Source organism: Hyperoodon ampullatus, assembly GCF_949752795.1.
Source record: "Hyperoodon ampullatus genome assembly, chromosome: 1".
Classification (NCBI taxonomy): Eukaryota; Metazoa; Chordata; class Mammalia; order Artiodactyla; family Ziphiidae; genus Hyperoodon; species Hyperoodon ampullatus.
Genome location: NC_136914.1, coordinates 6,774,993 through 6,792,870, shown reverse-complemented (window position 1 = coordinate 6,792,870; position 17,878 = coordinate 6,774,993). Strand labels below are relative to the sequence as shown.

General features: G+C 40.2%; 1 protein-coding gene across 2 annotated transcripts in view; it reads right to left on the bottom strand.

Annotated features, from left to right (window-relative positions):
• Nucleotides 1–17,878, bottom strand: part of NR3C2 (nuclear receptor subfamily 3 group C member 2) — a gene marked incomplete at both ends in the record, with an annotated part of 365,792 nt that overhangs the window by 185,749 nt on the left and 162,165 nt on the right. For both annotated transcript variants that reach the window (XM_079706387.1, XM_079706388.1), the window contains one exon: nt 2,214–2,353. In XM_079706387.1, the coding sequence (XP_079562513.1) occupies nt 2,214–2,353 (140 nt within the window). The remainder of the gene's footprint in view (nt 1–2,213; nt 2,354–17,878) is intronic.

Below are 17,878 nucleotides of genomic sequence, written 5' to 3'. Positions count from 1 at the left end.
ACTCTCATTAAGTTTATATTTAAAATTCATAGCCTTGTTTCACACAGGTGGGTGCTAAAATTCTAATTCCCAAATAAATAGGAAATAAGCTATATTAATAAAAGTCTTAAAAGGCACTTGTTAAGGTTCATTATCCATTACTGATCAGCTTTTCAATGAAAGAAAAAGACATACAGACATTTAGGCTTTTCCATGTTTATATGTACCTCAGTTGCAAAAACAATTCTTTCCTTAGCTACTTCCAGAGAACCTACTTAAAACAACAAAAACATCTAGAAAACCGTTTTTTTGCAGAGAAGGGCAGATTTTATAAAGAGCCATAACATGGGTTCTGAAGTGAATGCTGACCCATAGGTAGGGCAACACAGAGGCACTCTCTCTAAATGTCCTTCTCTCACTGCTTTATTTTTACTTATCACCTTTGTTCACCAATTAGTGAGCTTAGGAGGGGAGCCCTTATGTTGGAAGGTATAAAGCGGCATTAGAAGATGCCAGAAGTGTATCTTACCTACTTATCTTCTACTGAGTCAATCATAGAGTTAAGGAAAGAAAGAAGAGGGTGGCGGGGAAGACAATCTTAAAAAATTAAATTGATTTCAGTACTATACATACTTCTTTCCCCCATTTTCTGGAAATCAGCCTTCTGGTAACAGGACCCACCTTTTTCTCCGGGAAATGCTCATTCCCACAGTTGGTCTAGGTTGTTCAGGTTGGCCGACTCCAGCCAGGACCAGCCTATCAGATCACTGCTCCCCACCCCCAGCCACGGTGATTGGTCTGGAGGGGGCCAACGTGAGTCAAGTTCAGTCTATGGAGATTCAATTGGGGGCTTTTATAACAACCCCTGAGAACAGAAAACCTCTTTTCTTCTCGTGAGAGAAACCGCATGAGAACAGAGCCAGAACAAAGTCAAGCGATGGAGAGAATGAGATTGAGTGCGAATGACCTGGCTTAAGACCATGGCTTGCCCAAAGCCGTGCCCACATGAGGACTTTCCAGTTATGTGGGCCAATGAATTTCCATTGGTGCTAAAGCCAGTTTGTGTTGAATTTTCTGTCACCTGTAACCAAGAGCTCATACCCCAAGAAAGAAATATGGAACTCCTATTACCAATTCAATGCTGGGTTTGGGGACTACTAAATAATTAATAGTGTAAATAATGTAAAATCATGTACTATCAATTAAATAATGCAGAATCAGCCTCAGAAGCACAGAAATAACTACTTGGTCAGCTTTTTTTATCCCAGAACTAAGGACATTTCCTTGTGGTCCTCAGCAAAACAAACATTCAAGTCATTTATGCTTAAGTCTCTGAAACACCAATTCATCTCTCAGAAAAATGTCCTGAGAAATACACCTGCAGGAATCTTAATGCTGAACTCCTTAGTGAGAATAAGTGTCAATTACACAACACATCTCCTGATAGCAAAAAATTCTACACTTTGACCAGTCATAGTAGTCAACATTAATAAAACCATCAGGCCTAAGCCTGATGCTAATTAATTGCTTGGAAGTGAAGCTTGAGAAAGGTAGAAACAAACAAAAAGACCATTTCTCCTTAGGAAGTACAATTACCTGAACAGAAGCAAAAGCTAGACTACATAAACTTAAAGAATCTCAGTCCAATTTTTCATTTAATGTACTGGTTTGGAAACTTTCAGTAGGAACGAAGGTAGGACTCAAATGGGGACCTGGAATCTCAAGCAGCTGTTAAATGACATTATTCTGTAAGGAACACAACTTAAATTACACACACGATCCTGATATCAATGTTTTAACTTGCCACAAACACATATATTTATACAGAAACATAGACAAGGCAGACGTGCTGTAAAAAAAACGTTCTTTCTGATCATGCAAGTTAAATTGATGGTGACACAGAATGATTTTGATAAGTCTAAGTGAAAAAAAAAAAAAAACCTGAGACACACCAACAACCAAAACAACCAGTCTTTCTGACTGGTTGCTCTTAATCCACAATTTAGAATTTTGGCCATTAACTACTGCTCGGTGGAGAATCTCCAAGTGGTTTTTAGACAAGGCATTATTACTATTTATCACTGACAGATAACGTCCAAAACTAAGGACAGATTACATCCAAAACTAAGGACATTTTTGAATTATTTCCCAATAATGCTATCGAGTTAACCTTGCAAGTAAACTACACACCAGGCAAGAAAATGTGTAAAAGGAACACCCACATGAACATTTACCTTCCACTGCTCTTTTGAAGAACACTTTGCAGCTGCCACAGGTCACTACACCATAGTGACATCCTGAAGCCTCATCCCCACACACCAAACATATTTTGGAAGGTCTTGAGGATCCAGTGGAAACACTTCGTAAAGTAGAGCTGGGGAAAGAAATCAAGATTTAAATAACTACAGTGCAGTGGCACATTTGACATGCTGTACAGCTTAGCTTAGTATCTGTCAATCATCTTGGTTCTATCAATGAATTCAATATGGTCCCACCCTGACTGACTTAGGAAATGAAGGCAAAATCCTATGAGGGGAGTAATTGTATCAAGAATTCTCTATAGCGAAGCCTCTTCTCAGTACTAAGAAGTCATAAATAATCCCATATAAACTTTTCTCTTCCTTTTCCTGTTTTTGAGAACGTTTACCAAAAAATATTATTTGCATTCTAGGTGAACAGGGAGGAGAGAAATCTTGAGCTGGGTCATCACGGAACTATTTTTGGCATCAAAGGGCTATTACAATACTTCTAAACTCTCTTCACTCGGACTCAGATTATATCTCAATTTATGCCAGATAAAAAACTCTCCCCTCTCCAAAACAATCCACAAATTAAAATTAAAATAATTCTTGTCTCTTTTGCCAGCAATTTTACTCCTCCAAGCTCCTGCACTTTCTCCCATGTTACCTTACATAGGTATGTTCAAATTGCTTCATTTTGCTTACTAATTTAAAGGGGCACAGTCAATACTAAAAACAAGCCATATATGGTAACTATCTCAGGTACCTTTCATGGTAAGAAAATGAAGGGTGCAGTTTTTAGGGACAAATTTAACCTTTTAAGCAACAATCTACATGAATACTTTTTAAGGAGACTTTTCTCAAGCTATATTACATATCCCCGTGCCGGTTTATGGCGCAATCTGAACAAAATTGTTTTAAATTCTAATAAGGTCTCATAATCCAGTGACCGATGTGTGCCAAGCAGGCAAAGAATTCGATTTTTTTTTCATTCCTAGCCCACATGCACTTATTGAATATCTACCCACAGGTCCTGTGCAAGGTACTGAGGAAATAAATACAGACTGCTCAGTCCCTGTCCTCAAAGTTGGTGGAGACATGCAGCATTATGGTATGTGCTTAGGTGCGGGGTAATATGGCGGCACATTGTAGGCTCAGCCTTCCATACTGGGAAAGCTAGGAATATACCAGTCAGCAGCCTTCCCCAAAGGTGACAGCTGAGCTGAGTTTTGAAGCACGACTAGATGGTAGCCAGACAAAGACAGGCACAGAGCAAACAGAATGTGCAACGCGAGCTGGAATGTAAGAGAAATTCGAGCTGAACGTGTTCAGAAAACATTGGGTAGATTTTTTGTATGTCAGCACCATCACCTTGTTGTCCTAGCTTTTGTCTCCATGTAAAACAGCAGGAACATAAAAACTCAAAGAAAACATATGAAAAGGCTAGAATGGTTATGTTATGGTGATGATTTCCCTGTTTTTTAAATTAGCTAAATGTGATACTACTGTCTTCATGATTTTTTTTAATTGATTTTATATGTTTTAACTACACTCTCACCAAAAACAGATGAAGGAACAAACTATGCAGCTGCTCAGAGCACTGCAGCATGACTGACTTTCTAGAAAAATGACTTCTTAAATCAAAGGCTGAAACAATGTTCTCCAAAGTTGTTTCTCCTTCTGAGAAAAGTGCTCTTTATTATTTTTATTAGCGTCCTTTGACTTCTTTATGGCATTCAAAACATTCCATTTCAGCCCCAGTAACTTCTTCGGCATATTGGCCAGTAAAACTCAATCCATACTGACTCTCTTATGCTTCACAGGAAAATACCATGATTGCATAAACAATTAGAATACAACTTAAAAACCATCATTAACATGTAAGTGCTTTTTTACAACTGCAAGCATACATGGGATTTGTATTTAACATTTTTGTGAACCTTGGTCTTGGTCCTCAAACTGAAGAGTCTCTTAACTTTGGTCTTTGGAACTCTCCTCTTCTTCTATCCAAGCACACTTTCCTTGGCTCAGTCAATGGCAACTGCTATGGGCTGAATCGTGTCCTTCTCCCCACTTCCAATTCCAATGTTGAAGTCCTAGCCCCTAGGACATCAGAGGGTGGCCTTTTTTAAAAAACTGAAGTACAGTTGATTTACAATGCTGTGTTAATTTCTGTTGTACAGCAAAGTGACTCAGTTATATATATATATATATATATATATATATATATATATATATATATATATATATATGCACACACACATTCTTTTTTATATTCTTTTCCATTATGGTTTATCCCAGGATATTGAATACAGTTCCCTGTGCTATTCAGTAGGACCCTGTTGTCCGACGATTCCATATATAATAGTTTGCATCTACTAACCCCAGACTCCCAGTCCATCCCTCCCCACCTCCACCTCCCCCTTGACAACCACGAGTTTGTTCTCTATGTCTGCGAGTCTGTTTCTGCTTCATAGATAGGTTCATTTGTGTCATATTATAGATGCCACATATAAGTGATATCATGTGGTATCTGTCTTTCTCTTTCTGACTTACTTCACTTAGTATGATAATCTCTAGTTGCATCCACGTTGCTGCAAATGGCATTAATTCGTTCTTTTTTTATGGCTGAGTAGTATTCCGTTGTGGATATGTACCACATCTTCTTCATCCACTCATCTGTCAATGGACATTTTGGCTGTTTCCATGTCTTGGCTGTTGTGAATAGTACTGCTACGAACATAGGGGGTGTATCTATCTTTTTGAATTATAGTTGTGTCCGGATGTGCCCAGGAGTAGGATTGCTGGATCATACGGTAATTTTATTTTTAGTTTTCCATCAGAGTGTAATCTTCCTTGGAAATATGGTCATAGCAGATATGATTAGTTAAGATGAGGTCATTTTGGAGAAGGGTCATCCCTAATCCAATATGATTGGGGTTCTTATTAAAAAGAGGAAATTAGGACACCGACACACACACACAGAGAATGCTGTGTGAAGATGAAGAGAGTGATACTCGTACAAGTCAAGGAATGCCGAAGACGGCCAAGAAACCACCAGAAGCTAGGAGAGAGGGATGGAACAGATTCTCCCTCACAGCCTTCAGAAGGAACTAACTCAGCTGACACGTTAAACTTGGCCAAGCCTACAGAACCATGAAACAATATATTTCTGTTGCCAAAGCCACCCATTTGTGGTACTTTGTTAGGCAGCCCTAGCCGACCAATACGGCAACTTGGACTCATCCCTGACTCTTCCTTCTCTCTAGTTTCATTCTCCATCTGTTCAATTCTATTTACTTTACCCTCAAAAAACATCCAGATTCTGATCACTTCCCACACCTCCTCTGGGACCACTCTAGTCCAAGCCATCAACACCTCTTCCCAGGATGTGTGGAAGCTTGCTCGCTCATCTTCCTATTTCTCCTTGCCCCCTACTTCCTTCCCCTGTAGCCAGAACGGTCCTTATTCATTCATTTGCTGAAAACCATCCAAGGGCTTTCCCTCATGCTCAGAGGAAAAGCCAAAGTCAACCTATGACCACAGGGCCCCAATGTGGCCCCTGAGACTTTACTAACCTTTCTCTCTTGCTGGCTACCCTTCAGCAACACTGGCATCCTTGCCAGACCTCAAACACACCAGGCGTGCTCCCACCTCGGGGCCTCTGCACGTGCTGCCCCTTGTTCACCCAGATATCTACACAACCCCACCCCCCCACCTCCCTGCAGAGTGTCATCCAAGTGTCCCTTTCTCAGTCAGGCCTTTTCTGCCCCCTCTACTAAAAACACCCTTTCTTCCAAACCCCCTTCCCCGTCTGCTTTATTTTCCTCCCTAGCGCATGTCACCAGCAAACAAGCTGTGTATTTTCCTTCTTTAGTCTGTTTATTGTTTGCTTCATCCACACAAGAAGGTAAACTCAACAGGGGCCTGGATTTGCTTCTGTGTTATTTGCCACTATGTCCCCAGGGCATGGCATAGTCCCTGGTACATATGAGGCTCCCGATCAACACTTGGGATAAATGAGTGATCTCAGATGACTGGCCTTTTCATCAGTTTTGAACTCCTACTGCATTCCTTACATATAAGAATGTGATTGGTTTTTAACTGTCTTGAGAGTGAAAAGGATGTAGTGGAACCGAATGCAGAGAAGTCAAAGTGAAAGCAGAGCATCAAAAAGATGCATTGTGAAATCCCAATGAAAACAGTAGTTTGGGGCTTCCCTGGTGGCGCAGTGGTTGAGAGCCTGCCTGCCGATGCAGGGGACGTGGGTTCGTGCCCCGGTCCGGGAAGATCCCACATGCCACGGAGCGGCTGGGCCCCATGAGCCATGGCCGCTGAGCCTGCGCCTCCGGAGCCTGTGCTCCGCAACGGGAGAGGCCACAACAGTGAGAGGCCCGCGTACCGCCAAAAAAAAAAAAAAAAAAAACCTAATTTGGCTCAATGACAAAATTAAAGCAAAGGTGGATTATTTTTCCTTCTTGTTCACTAACATTTCTCAATGGCAAGGGAGCACACTTGCCTCTACGTGTCTCTCAGCAGGCCTCTGCTTCTTCGATTTCTGTAACAGTGGACTGAGCTCAGTCTCTAGTTCTCAGGCTCTTTCTCACTGTCTTAATCACCAATGTAGATTTTCTTTGGCGCTCTACCTTTGGCCATCTTTTTGTCTCATTTCTACACTTTATCCCTTAACGACCTTATCCACTCTCCCAGCTCAAACAGCTCTCCTGGTGAATGACTTCCCGAATCTTTATATCCAGCTCCAACCTCTCCCCAGTGTTCCAATTTCATGTGTTCACTTCATTTACATAACTTCCCAGCCTCTACAGTCTACTGGCTTCTGGAAGGTATGGTACTGCCATCTGCTAGGCACCCAGGTTCAAACCTTCACCATCACATCTAGTCAGTTACCAAGTTCTGCTTGTCCAGGCTTGACTGTCTCCCATCACTTCTCTTCACCCTGTTGGGGACCCTGGTTCAGACCCTTGTCACTTCCTCAGGGCTCTTCCCCAACCCTCCAGTTCATTCTACAGTGGCTGACAAATGGCGTCTCCTGTTATACAGTTCTGATTCTAGTACTGCCCGGTTCAGAAATCTCCCATCATCCCTACACAGTACCACCATAAATGATAACGCTCCTGTCCCTCTTCCTTCATGCCTGCCCCCGCAGGTCCTCTCACGCTTGTGCTCACCCCACTGCAACATCCCTGTTGAGGTGCTGTGGGTACCACCATCTGTACACCTACCCCCGCTCCGACTCCTGGGAAGCCTGTCCATCCTTCAAGGGCCCCTGATGTTCTCCCGGCAGGATGCACCCCTCTCCTTTCTCCTGATTCGCTTTCGTGAATTCCTGATTTGCTCACCGCCCTCCCCCAGCGCTCATCACTTCTGCCCTGACATTCGTGATTTGTGCACTTATCCTAATCCCTTGAGGGCAAAGACCTTGTCCTCCGCCTCTCTGTGCTCTCTGCTGCCATTAGTGTGGTGCTGAGACTATTTATTGAATGAATGAAATCACAACCTTAATCTCATCACAGCAGAACATAAATTTCCAAAAGGCAATTTTAAAGAAGATAAATGAATGAGGCCAAGGTTATAGGTTCAATTCCTATATGGTTCATTTAGCTTTGCACAGAGGGGAAAAAAACATCCGGGGAGACAGACTATCCTCAAAAGCTCAGCGAGCTATCCCACAAGCGTCTGCATTAGTAACAAAGAAGACAGGCCACAAGGTGTGGACGGGTCAGGAAAACTCCCGTCTCCACTGACACCCTTTCATGTGATTACCTCTGAAACTGAAAGATGGGACACGGTTGGAAGGGTATATGTCTGGTTTCAGGAAATACATTATTACATTTTATAAGCAGGGAGAGGGAGGAGAGGAAAAGGAGGAGAAGGGTGCAGATCTTGAACTCACTTCTTAGATTCTGGGTTATATCAAAACACAAAGCTTATTGAGTGATTTTTGGATATAAGAATTCACCTTTATAGTATGTGTAATCCATTAACATCTTATAACATCTAAGCATCTTCATGGGATGTGAGTCCCAAACACGCAGGGGTAAAGGCAGGCACAGGGGCTCAGTAAGGAAGCCTGGTTCCGGTTCTACCTCAGCCACTAACTGGTAAAACCTTAACAAAATCACCTCTCCTCTTTGGGCTGTAATTCTCACCATAAGAATGTTGAACAGATCATCTTTAAGATCCTTTTCAAGATATCCCTTTAAGATAAATATGGGCACAAAAGATAAATGGAACACCCTGTCATGATCAAGCTTTATTTGAAGTGGATTTCAAGCTCAAGTTAAAGACAGCACCTTATACACAGTAAATAGCCATTGTTTGATCTAGATCAAGCATAAAAACATCTACATGTAAAAACTTATTCTTTCTAGAACAGCTAAACCTAGGGCAATTAAAATCTTTCTTGCATCTACATGATTGTGTCTTTGCTGATTTTGCTTAAAAATTCTGCATAAATGTATGCATTCAAATGGTATTCTACCCACTAAAAACCATTTTAACAGCGACGAGTTGGGAAAAACTACCCAAACTGGTCATTTTTGGTCTTGGTAATCAAAGAAATATTATGCACAGAAAGAATTTTATAATCAACAAAGGTAGTTCACAGGGTTTTAGACAAATGTTAAAATACTATATAAAGCAGAAATGAGTGAGCATTGTATTTCTACTTGTAAAGACAAGTGTCTCTCTTCAGGAAACACAAGGAAGGTGCAACTATTTTCAGTACCAAATAGAATAGTTCTAATGACTCAGTGAACAGCTAAAGAGATTAATCAAAGGTTCATGCTGATTTGGGTGACAATTGGGAGGGGATATCCTAACCAATCATCAAAAACACTTACTGGGCAATCTTTTTCCACGAAACGATTGGATGCTTAGGGAGAAGCAATAAGAAGCTGTGTGAGAAAAAGGGATTTCTACCGACTGAACTGGAAAATTCGGCTGAGAATCTATAATGCACCATGTTGTTCCAGGAATTACTATGTTATTTCCCCATCTTTATAACAATTACATAACAACACCACAGTGATTTATCTACTATTCAGTGACCAGAAATTCTTCACATGACAAGGAGTTTGTCCCATTTCTCAAGCTCACTCAACATCAATTAAGCAAACCTGTCCTTTGTACTTTCACTTAATCAGAGATGCTTCTACCATCATCACCAGCTACTGAAAAGTTGAATCTTTCCACATGCAATCAATTCAAGCAGTCATTCAGTGATCTAGAGCAGAGTGAGAGTTTGGAGGACTATGCAAACAATACTTCAGGAAACATCCTTCTATCTGAACATGCTGGTGTTTTAAATCCTTCATTAATTAAGCTATTCATTGGAAGCCTGCTATGCCCCCACCCCCCTTTTCTAGGCACTCAGATGAGTAAGAAAAAGTCCCTATTCTCATGGAGTTTCTACTATAGTAGGAGAGAACAACAATACAGAAGTAAGGAAATAAATTCAGACAGTGGTAAGTGCTTTGAAGAAAATGACAGAGACCGAGATTGGCTGGGGCAGTGGATGGTTAGGATTCTTTAGAAAGGTAGCCTGGGAAGGAATCTCTGGCGAGACTGAAAGGACAAAGTAGCCAGCCATGTGAAGATGCCAACAAAGGGAAGAGCAAGTGCAAAGTCCCCGAGGCAGGAATGAACATGACACGTTCCATAGATGGAAACGAGGGCAAATGAGTAGCTGAAAGGAGGCAGGAGAGACGGGAGGAGGTAGGATGTGTGGGCCAAGAGGAGACTACATGGGTCTCGAGGGCTGTGGTGATGACTCAGGATGCCAGTTTAAGTGCCATCACGAGTGATGTGAATATTGAGATGTTTTAAGCAGAAGGGTAATATGATCTGCATGACATTTAAAAATCTGACTTTGGCTGTTGCCTGGAGAATGGACTACAGGAGTGGGTGATGTTGGAAGTGGGGAGACCAGCCACATGGGCTCCGGCAATTATCTAGGCAGGAGATGATAGAGCTTGGATTTAGCTTAAAGTAGTGAAGACAGTGAGAAATGGCCTTTTTCACTTTTTAAGTAGATAGTACCCACCGGACTTGCAGAAAAATTGTACGGTGGTGCTATTTATATTTTCATAGTGTAATGAAGAGCAGTTTGGCAGTTCAGGGGAGTTTGTTTTGGACCCGACAGTGGTAAAACAGTATCAGTACGGTATGTCCCTATTTTTGTAAATAATACAATAGCAATAATATTAAATGATAGTCTATCCATAGGAAAAACTGGGAGCAAACATATATCAGTCTTATTTAACCTTTCTGGGCCCACTCTGTCATCTGTTAAGGAGTGATAACAAAAGTCCTACCTTACAGGGTTCTTACAGATTAAATTGGTCAATGCATACATACATACAGATAGATAGATAGATAGATACAGATATATTTTAAAGGAATCCAATTTTTATTGTAACACAGTTATCAAAATATTTTTTTCTTTTCCATTAAGGTTTATCACAGGATATTGAATATGGTTCCCTGTGCTATACAGTAGGACCTTGCTGTTTATTTTACATATAGTAGTTTGCATCTGCTAATCCCAAACTCCTAATTCATCCCTCCCCCACCCCCTTTTCCCTTTGGTAACCATATGTTTGTTCTCTATGTCTGTGAGTCTATTTCTGTTTTGTAAAAAAGTTCATTTGTGACATATTTTAGATTCCACATATACATGATATATGGTATTTGTCTTTCTCTTTCTGACTTACTTCACTTAGTATGATAATCTCTAGGTCCATCCATGTTGCTGCAAATTGCATTATTTCATTCTTTCTTATGGCTGAATTACTCAATATATTTAAGAGCACATACAACAGTGTCTGACACGTATTCAGCGCTATTTAAATTCTGCCCATTATGAATCAGTATTATTGTTGGATCTACAACTCTTTATTTTTTATACTCATTTATTAATTTATTTATTTTTGGCTGCGTTGGGTCTTCCTTGCTGTGCACGGGCTTTCTCTAGTTGCGGTGACCCAGGGCTACTCTTCGTTGCGGTGTGTAGGCTTCTCATTGCGGTGGCTTCTCTTGCTGTGGAGCACAGGCTCTAGGCGGGCAGGCTTCAGTAGCTGCAGCACACGTGCTCAGTAGTTGTGGCTCACGGGCTCTAGAGCGCAGGCTCAGTAGTTGTGCCGCATGGGCTTACTTGCTCCGTGGCATGTGGGATCTTCCTGGACCAGGGCTCGAACCCGTGTCCCCTGCATTGGCAGGCAGATTCTTAACCACTGTGCCACCAGGGAAGTCCCTACGACTCTTAATAGTGACTGGCATAGTAGTAGAACTACAGATAATTCTACTTTTCTATAGCATATTTTTCTGTACTGCTTTAAATTTATATAAGCATGTATAACACTGGTTAGCAGCAGAAAAAAAGGTTTTTAAAAATATAGTATAAGAGAGTGGTACAGCAACAGCCATATTGTTTATTTACTGTTTAGGCAATGTTCTGTGTAAATATGGATTTGAGAATCTCTTTTAAGAATTCTGGTTCCTCTGGTGACTGTAGCATGTAGGTTGGGAACAGCCACATTAGATCATTAGGATAAACAATCACTGAGATTCAAATATATACTTTTATATAAAGAACACTAAATTTAAGAATCCTAAGAATTTTGAGAACACTCAATATACAAAAAATACATTTCAAAAACAAATCACCTTTGACTACTAGTTTACTAAAATCCTTACCTTCATTCACATATAAATTTGGCAAAAAACCCCTTTTGCTGACTATTTCCTTTTTGAGTCAATTTTTAACACAAGATATCTCATTTTAGTTTTCCCACTATTTAGGGGGAATGTTTGGGACTGATTCTTGTGGTATATTTTCTTTGGTGGTATTATTATCTTTGATGATAAGTGAATCATTAATGTTTGGGGGGGTGATTTACCACTAAATAAAATTCCTCCTCTTAAGCCACAATTCATAATGCACCACAGACAGGAATTAAATAATTGGTACACATCTTTCAATCTCAGATGTATGAATAAAATTATAGATGAAGCTACCTGACACAGAAACTTCAAGGATATAACTAGCTTGGAAAATAAAAATTAAAGCCCCCAAATGGCTGAATAGTCTTTCCCAATTTACCTTTTTGTTTGTTTGTTTGTTTTTACAATAGTTTATACGATTAGTAATATTTATTAGAGTGGCTCTGTTTAATAAGTATTTTTCTATACTTTGAATTTCATTTAAGTGAATGCAATTTTCCCATAAAAGACTTATAATCAACAGAGCATAGCTTCAGCACAGCAGGAACATATCCTGACAGAGATCTAGAAGGAAAAAAAGGTAGGAATATTTTGGATCACATGCTAAGCCTAGCCTAGGATGTGTAAAATTTCACTTTAAAAATAAAGATCTATGCTAGAAGGACATTCAAGTAACTTTTTCTCCTTCAATTATGGCTAGACAAATTCCCACTTGATGAAAATATGAAAAATCTATTTTTTTGGAAAATAGGCAAAATTATTTAACTCTAGATGAAAATGTATTTTCTAATAAAACAAAGTGTCAAATGTAATTACTGGCCACTGTACTATTAATGAATCATTTTAATCAAGTGACTTCCACACCAGCTGTGTGGAAGTCCTTCTGAGAACACAAAGGTAACAAATGACTTCTACTCTCAATAAGTTTATAATTGAGCAGGGTAGGTAAGACATGCAGATTGGTAAATATTAAAGTCACTGTGTGACAGGAGTCATCCATGGCTAAAAATAAAGAATTCATAGAATCCAATAACTTGCAGTTGGGTTGAAGGAAAGCTTCATGAAGAAATGGGGCAAGGTGAAAATGAGCTGGACCAAGAAAAACGTCCAGACAGGGACAAATGCACTGGGATCCAGAACTCAATGAGTTATACGATGACAAGCATGGAAAAAGGCCCAAATCATGAGTCTCTAACACCAGATTCAGTGGTTAGAGATGATTCCAGGACAGTGAGTTGAAACATCTGGTAGACAGCTGAAAAGGTGACATGGAAAATGAAGCGAGGTACAAAGATCTACCATGTTAGAGGACACAAGGTGACTGAGGACAACTGTTAATATGTACAATACGGATAATGACAACGAAAGGTCTGATGAACTGAAAGAAAACTAAGGACCACTGAATAGGGGAAGCAGGAAAAACAGGTTCAACAAGAGAAAGTCTGGAACATCACTTAAGAGGTAGGTCACTCTTAAAGAGCAAGGACTCTTGATTTTATTCTTAGAACAATGAATAAGCTCACCTGGGCAAAAGGTGAAAGGAGGAGAAAAGAAGGTCACCGATGGAAATCTACAGAAAACTCACATTTCTGGTTAGGCAGGGAAAGAACTTGCTAACAAACCTGAGGAAGAAAGACAAAAGAGTCGGGAAGGCAAGATGATGCAGAGTCTTGGAATCAACGGGAGGAGATCAGGAATGGGGGACCAACAGTGTCATATGCCACCAAGAGAGCAAGACTAAAGGTGAACCACTGGGCTGTGGTCACTGTTGACACTGTTGACTTTAGCGATAGTTGTTTTTTCTGCATATATAAGATGCATATATAAGCCATATCGAAGTGAAAGGCACTCCCCATCTTCTCTATTAAGAAGTTTCCATATTCAGGGAAGTTGTCTTTGTCATAAAACCACTACCTGGTAATCTGAGCACAGGCAAAGTCTCTAAAAACGATCTAACATCAAATCATCTCCAGAAACATTTACTGAGCACACATATGCCAATCAGTGGTTGCTAATACAATGACCAAATATATGTTTTAAAAAAATGCCTCTGCATTTTATTTTACCTCTGTAATCACTGGCATGTGTGAGTGTTAGTTATTTAGAATCCCCTTGGAAGGAATCATAAACTTATCACACTATCTGTTGGACAGTACTTTATAAAGTATGTTGGAAGGAGACTACCTCTAAATACTTGCTTGAGTGTATAAATTATGTTTTAAGAAGATTACCACAAAATGCTTGCTTGAGTGTTTTTAATTACAGTGACTTTGCTTTTGAAACATACTATAAACAGAAACAGACTCACAGACTTTGAAAACTTATAGTTACCGAAGGGGAAAGGTGTGGCGGAGGGATACATTAGGAGTTTGGGATTAACATATACACATTCCTGTATATAAAATAGACAGTCAACAAAGACCTACTGTATAATACAGGGAATTCTGCTCAATATTCTGTAACAATCTATATGGGAAAAGAATCTGAAAAAGAATGGATATATGTATATGTACAACGGAATCACTTTTCTGTACACCTGAAATTAACACATTATAAATCAACTACATTCCAATATAAAATAAAAATTAAATTAAAGAATAAATAAAAATTATGAAAAAAAGAAACATACTATCAATATTAAACATGATTTAACATTTCCCCCTGAACATCAACTATCCTTATGTTAAGATGCAGACTTAGATGCTGATACAGATGGCCTGAGATTCTGAGCAGTAATGGACACTGGACCTGCTGTGGATCCTGAACCTGAGTTATTTAGAAAATTACTGATTTCAGCATGTTTTTTGTTTATCACATTTTAAAGAAGTTGATGGAAAACATGCTTCATCATGGCCTTTCTGAGCAACAGAATATGGCTTCTTTCTATAAATTTAATCAATGAGTCCAAACTCCAAACTGCTTTTTCCCTGAGTTGTTTTTCTTAAATTCTAGAAATAATGATTTTCATTGCCACTGATATGGCCCCCTGATTTGCCAACTCAACTCAATTCAGTTATGACCGCTGCCATGCAAGACTCGTATGTAAGATCACAGAGGCTGGGGCTTCCCTGGTGGCGCAGTGGTTGAGAGTCTGCCTGCCGATGCAGAGGACATGGGTTCATGCCCCGGTCCGGGAGGATCCCACATGCCGCGGAGCGGCTGGGCCCGTAAGCCATGGCCGCTGATCCTACGTGTCCAGAGCCTGTGCTCCACAACGGGAGAGGCCACAACAGTGAGATGCCCGCGTACCGCAAAAAAAAAAAAAAAGATCACAGAGATTTTGCAACTGGCACCCTCTATCCTACCTGCCTTATACCAAGTTTTTTTCACGTGGGATAAAGGGGTAGCCTTCATTATTTCAAACATTTACATGTGATAGGTTTAGAGAGGCTCATTCCCAAATCTATAAATTAATGACATTAATGACAATGTCCTAGCACATTTGCTGACATGGCACCATGCCATATTGACTTCAAATCTACTCAATATCTGATTTTGAGCAGAGTTACCCCCCTTGAAATATTAAAAACAGCATCATTTTTAAATTTAATGTTTATTTTATGTTGGAGTATAGTTGATTTACAATGTTGTGTTAGCTTCAGGTGTACAGAAAGCGATTCAGTTGTACATATACATATATCCATTCCTTTTCAGATATTTTTCCCATATAGGTTATTACAGGATATTGAGTAGAGTTCCCTGTGCTATACAGTAGGTCCCTGTTGATTATCTATTTTGTATACAGTCGTGTGTGTATGTTGATCCCAATCGCTTAATTTATCCCCCCCTTCCTCTTTGGTAACCTAAGTTTGAAAAACAGCCTCTTAATATGACATCAAAAGTCCTAAGGAATGCTTATATTAATTGGATCAAATAAATTCATTCTTTGTCATCTCAGTTTCTGAATAATCAATGAGGTATCACCACTTTGGAGTTAGGGAAAAAACTTGAAAAAAAAATCCCAAATAATCAACTTATTTTCTTAGAGTTAATTCTATAATTGTGAAATAACATCACTGCGTTCAGATCAGCTTAATACTCTGAAATGATCTTTCAGTAAAGGTATAAGGAATCTATCAGAAAAAAAATCTTTTCCATTCACACTTCAGTTTCCAACAGGTCAAAAGAATATTCCTTTTCAAAACACTAATGCATTTTTCTAGTTACGAGGGTTTTCTTCACGGGAGCCTACAGTCTAACCACACACGAAAAGAGCCACCTTCTCCTCATTCTGCTTGAAGGCAGGATGACTCAAGGCTGGCTCCTGTCGGCGGGCATCACTACAGGAGTGGTTTGGTCAGAGCTGCAAAATGCTACTCAGGGAAATGACCAGCCTCACTGGTAAGCTCCGAAAAGAAGGCATATGTGTGCACAGACACCTAAAGAGGAACACCTGTGTACCCTTGAACATGCAAGAATCTTCTGCAGTATTCTTCTGCTCTGCAGGTATTCTTCATAAGAACTCCCTCGGAAGAAAATGGCAGAGGCTTTAAGGAGGAGCCAGCATAGGGCACTAGTCAGTATACTTGGATGACTGAGTCTGCAAGGAAATTCAGAGGCGCCTTTTTGACCCCACCCCCCTACCCTTCAGGACTGAGGGATCAATGCTGTACTGTTCCATCAAGAGCCGCCTACGCTCGCCTTTAAGTTCCCTACAGAGCTCCCTTTTAAACTTCTCCTGCTTAAGCACAGTCTGTAGGATTAAGCCTACATATGAAATTGCTGTTCAACTGTTTCTGACCTGCAAAATCAGGCATTTCTTATGGTTCCATTTAACACATTTCTGGACACTGGCTTCAATGATAAAACCAGGGTCTATCACAGGACAGTATTTCCAAATCGATAAAATCATCATCTACTATTATGTGGGCAATAGCATTCTACTAAGTATGACGGTCTCAGGTATTCAAGGTAACACACTGAAGTACTGAGGTGAACTTAGATATTGCTGATCCCACCCCCAGACCGCTGAGTTCCTTTCCATTACCATGTTCTCTAGCAATTTTGGCTCTTACTTTAAAAACTGTTCATTTTTTCTGATCGATTTCATTACTTTTACTTTTCAGTGAAATGCTAGTTTAAAAAAATTAATAAACAAAACTGTATGCTCATTTTCTGACTTACATGAACAGAACAATGACAGAATCCTGTGTACTTTCTTTGGGTCTTTATTATTCCTAGGGTTTGACACTTTGGGCTGTTTCTCTGATTGCCTCCCTCCAAAAATACTTGACACCCAAGGTTTCACAAAGGCTGGGTTTTGGCAAGCAAAGACTGTCTGCACCCATGTGCTGACTCAGTGTGGCTCCATGCGGCCAACTCAGAGGTGCATAAAAATGCAGGAGTTATTTCATGAGCTATCATCTTGTCCAGGTATCTTGTACCCTACTTTACTTTTTTTTTTTTTTTTTTTTTTTTTGTGGTACATGGACCTCTCACTGTTGTGGCCTCTCCCGTTGCGGAGCACAGGCTCCGGACGCGCAGGCTCAGCGGCCATGGCTCAAGGGCCCAGCTGCTCCGCGGCATGTGGGATCTTCCCGGACCGGGGCACGAACCCGTGTCCCCTGCATCAGCAGGCGGACTCTCAACCACTGCGCCACCAGGGAAGCCCCCTACGTTACTCTTAAGGAAAAAAAATCAAGACAAAAACTATCTACCAAATACTCTGCTTCCTCCTCCTCCTCTTCCCATCTCTGTCCCCACCTTCCTTGTGCCCCAACCCCACTATCACACATATTTTGGCTTTGAGAAAAAAGCTACCACTATTATTAGAGGTGTGGGTATATTTGGTTCTTGTAGAGAAGACATTAAAAGTATTTAAATATTTCATTTAAATTGAAGGGACCATTTAGGTATTTGCCAGTAGTGGACCCACCTTTTTTTCTAGCTAGCTCACATATACCTTCTTCCTCACC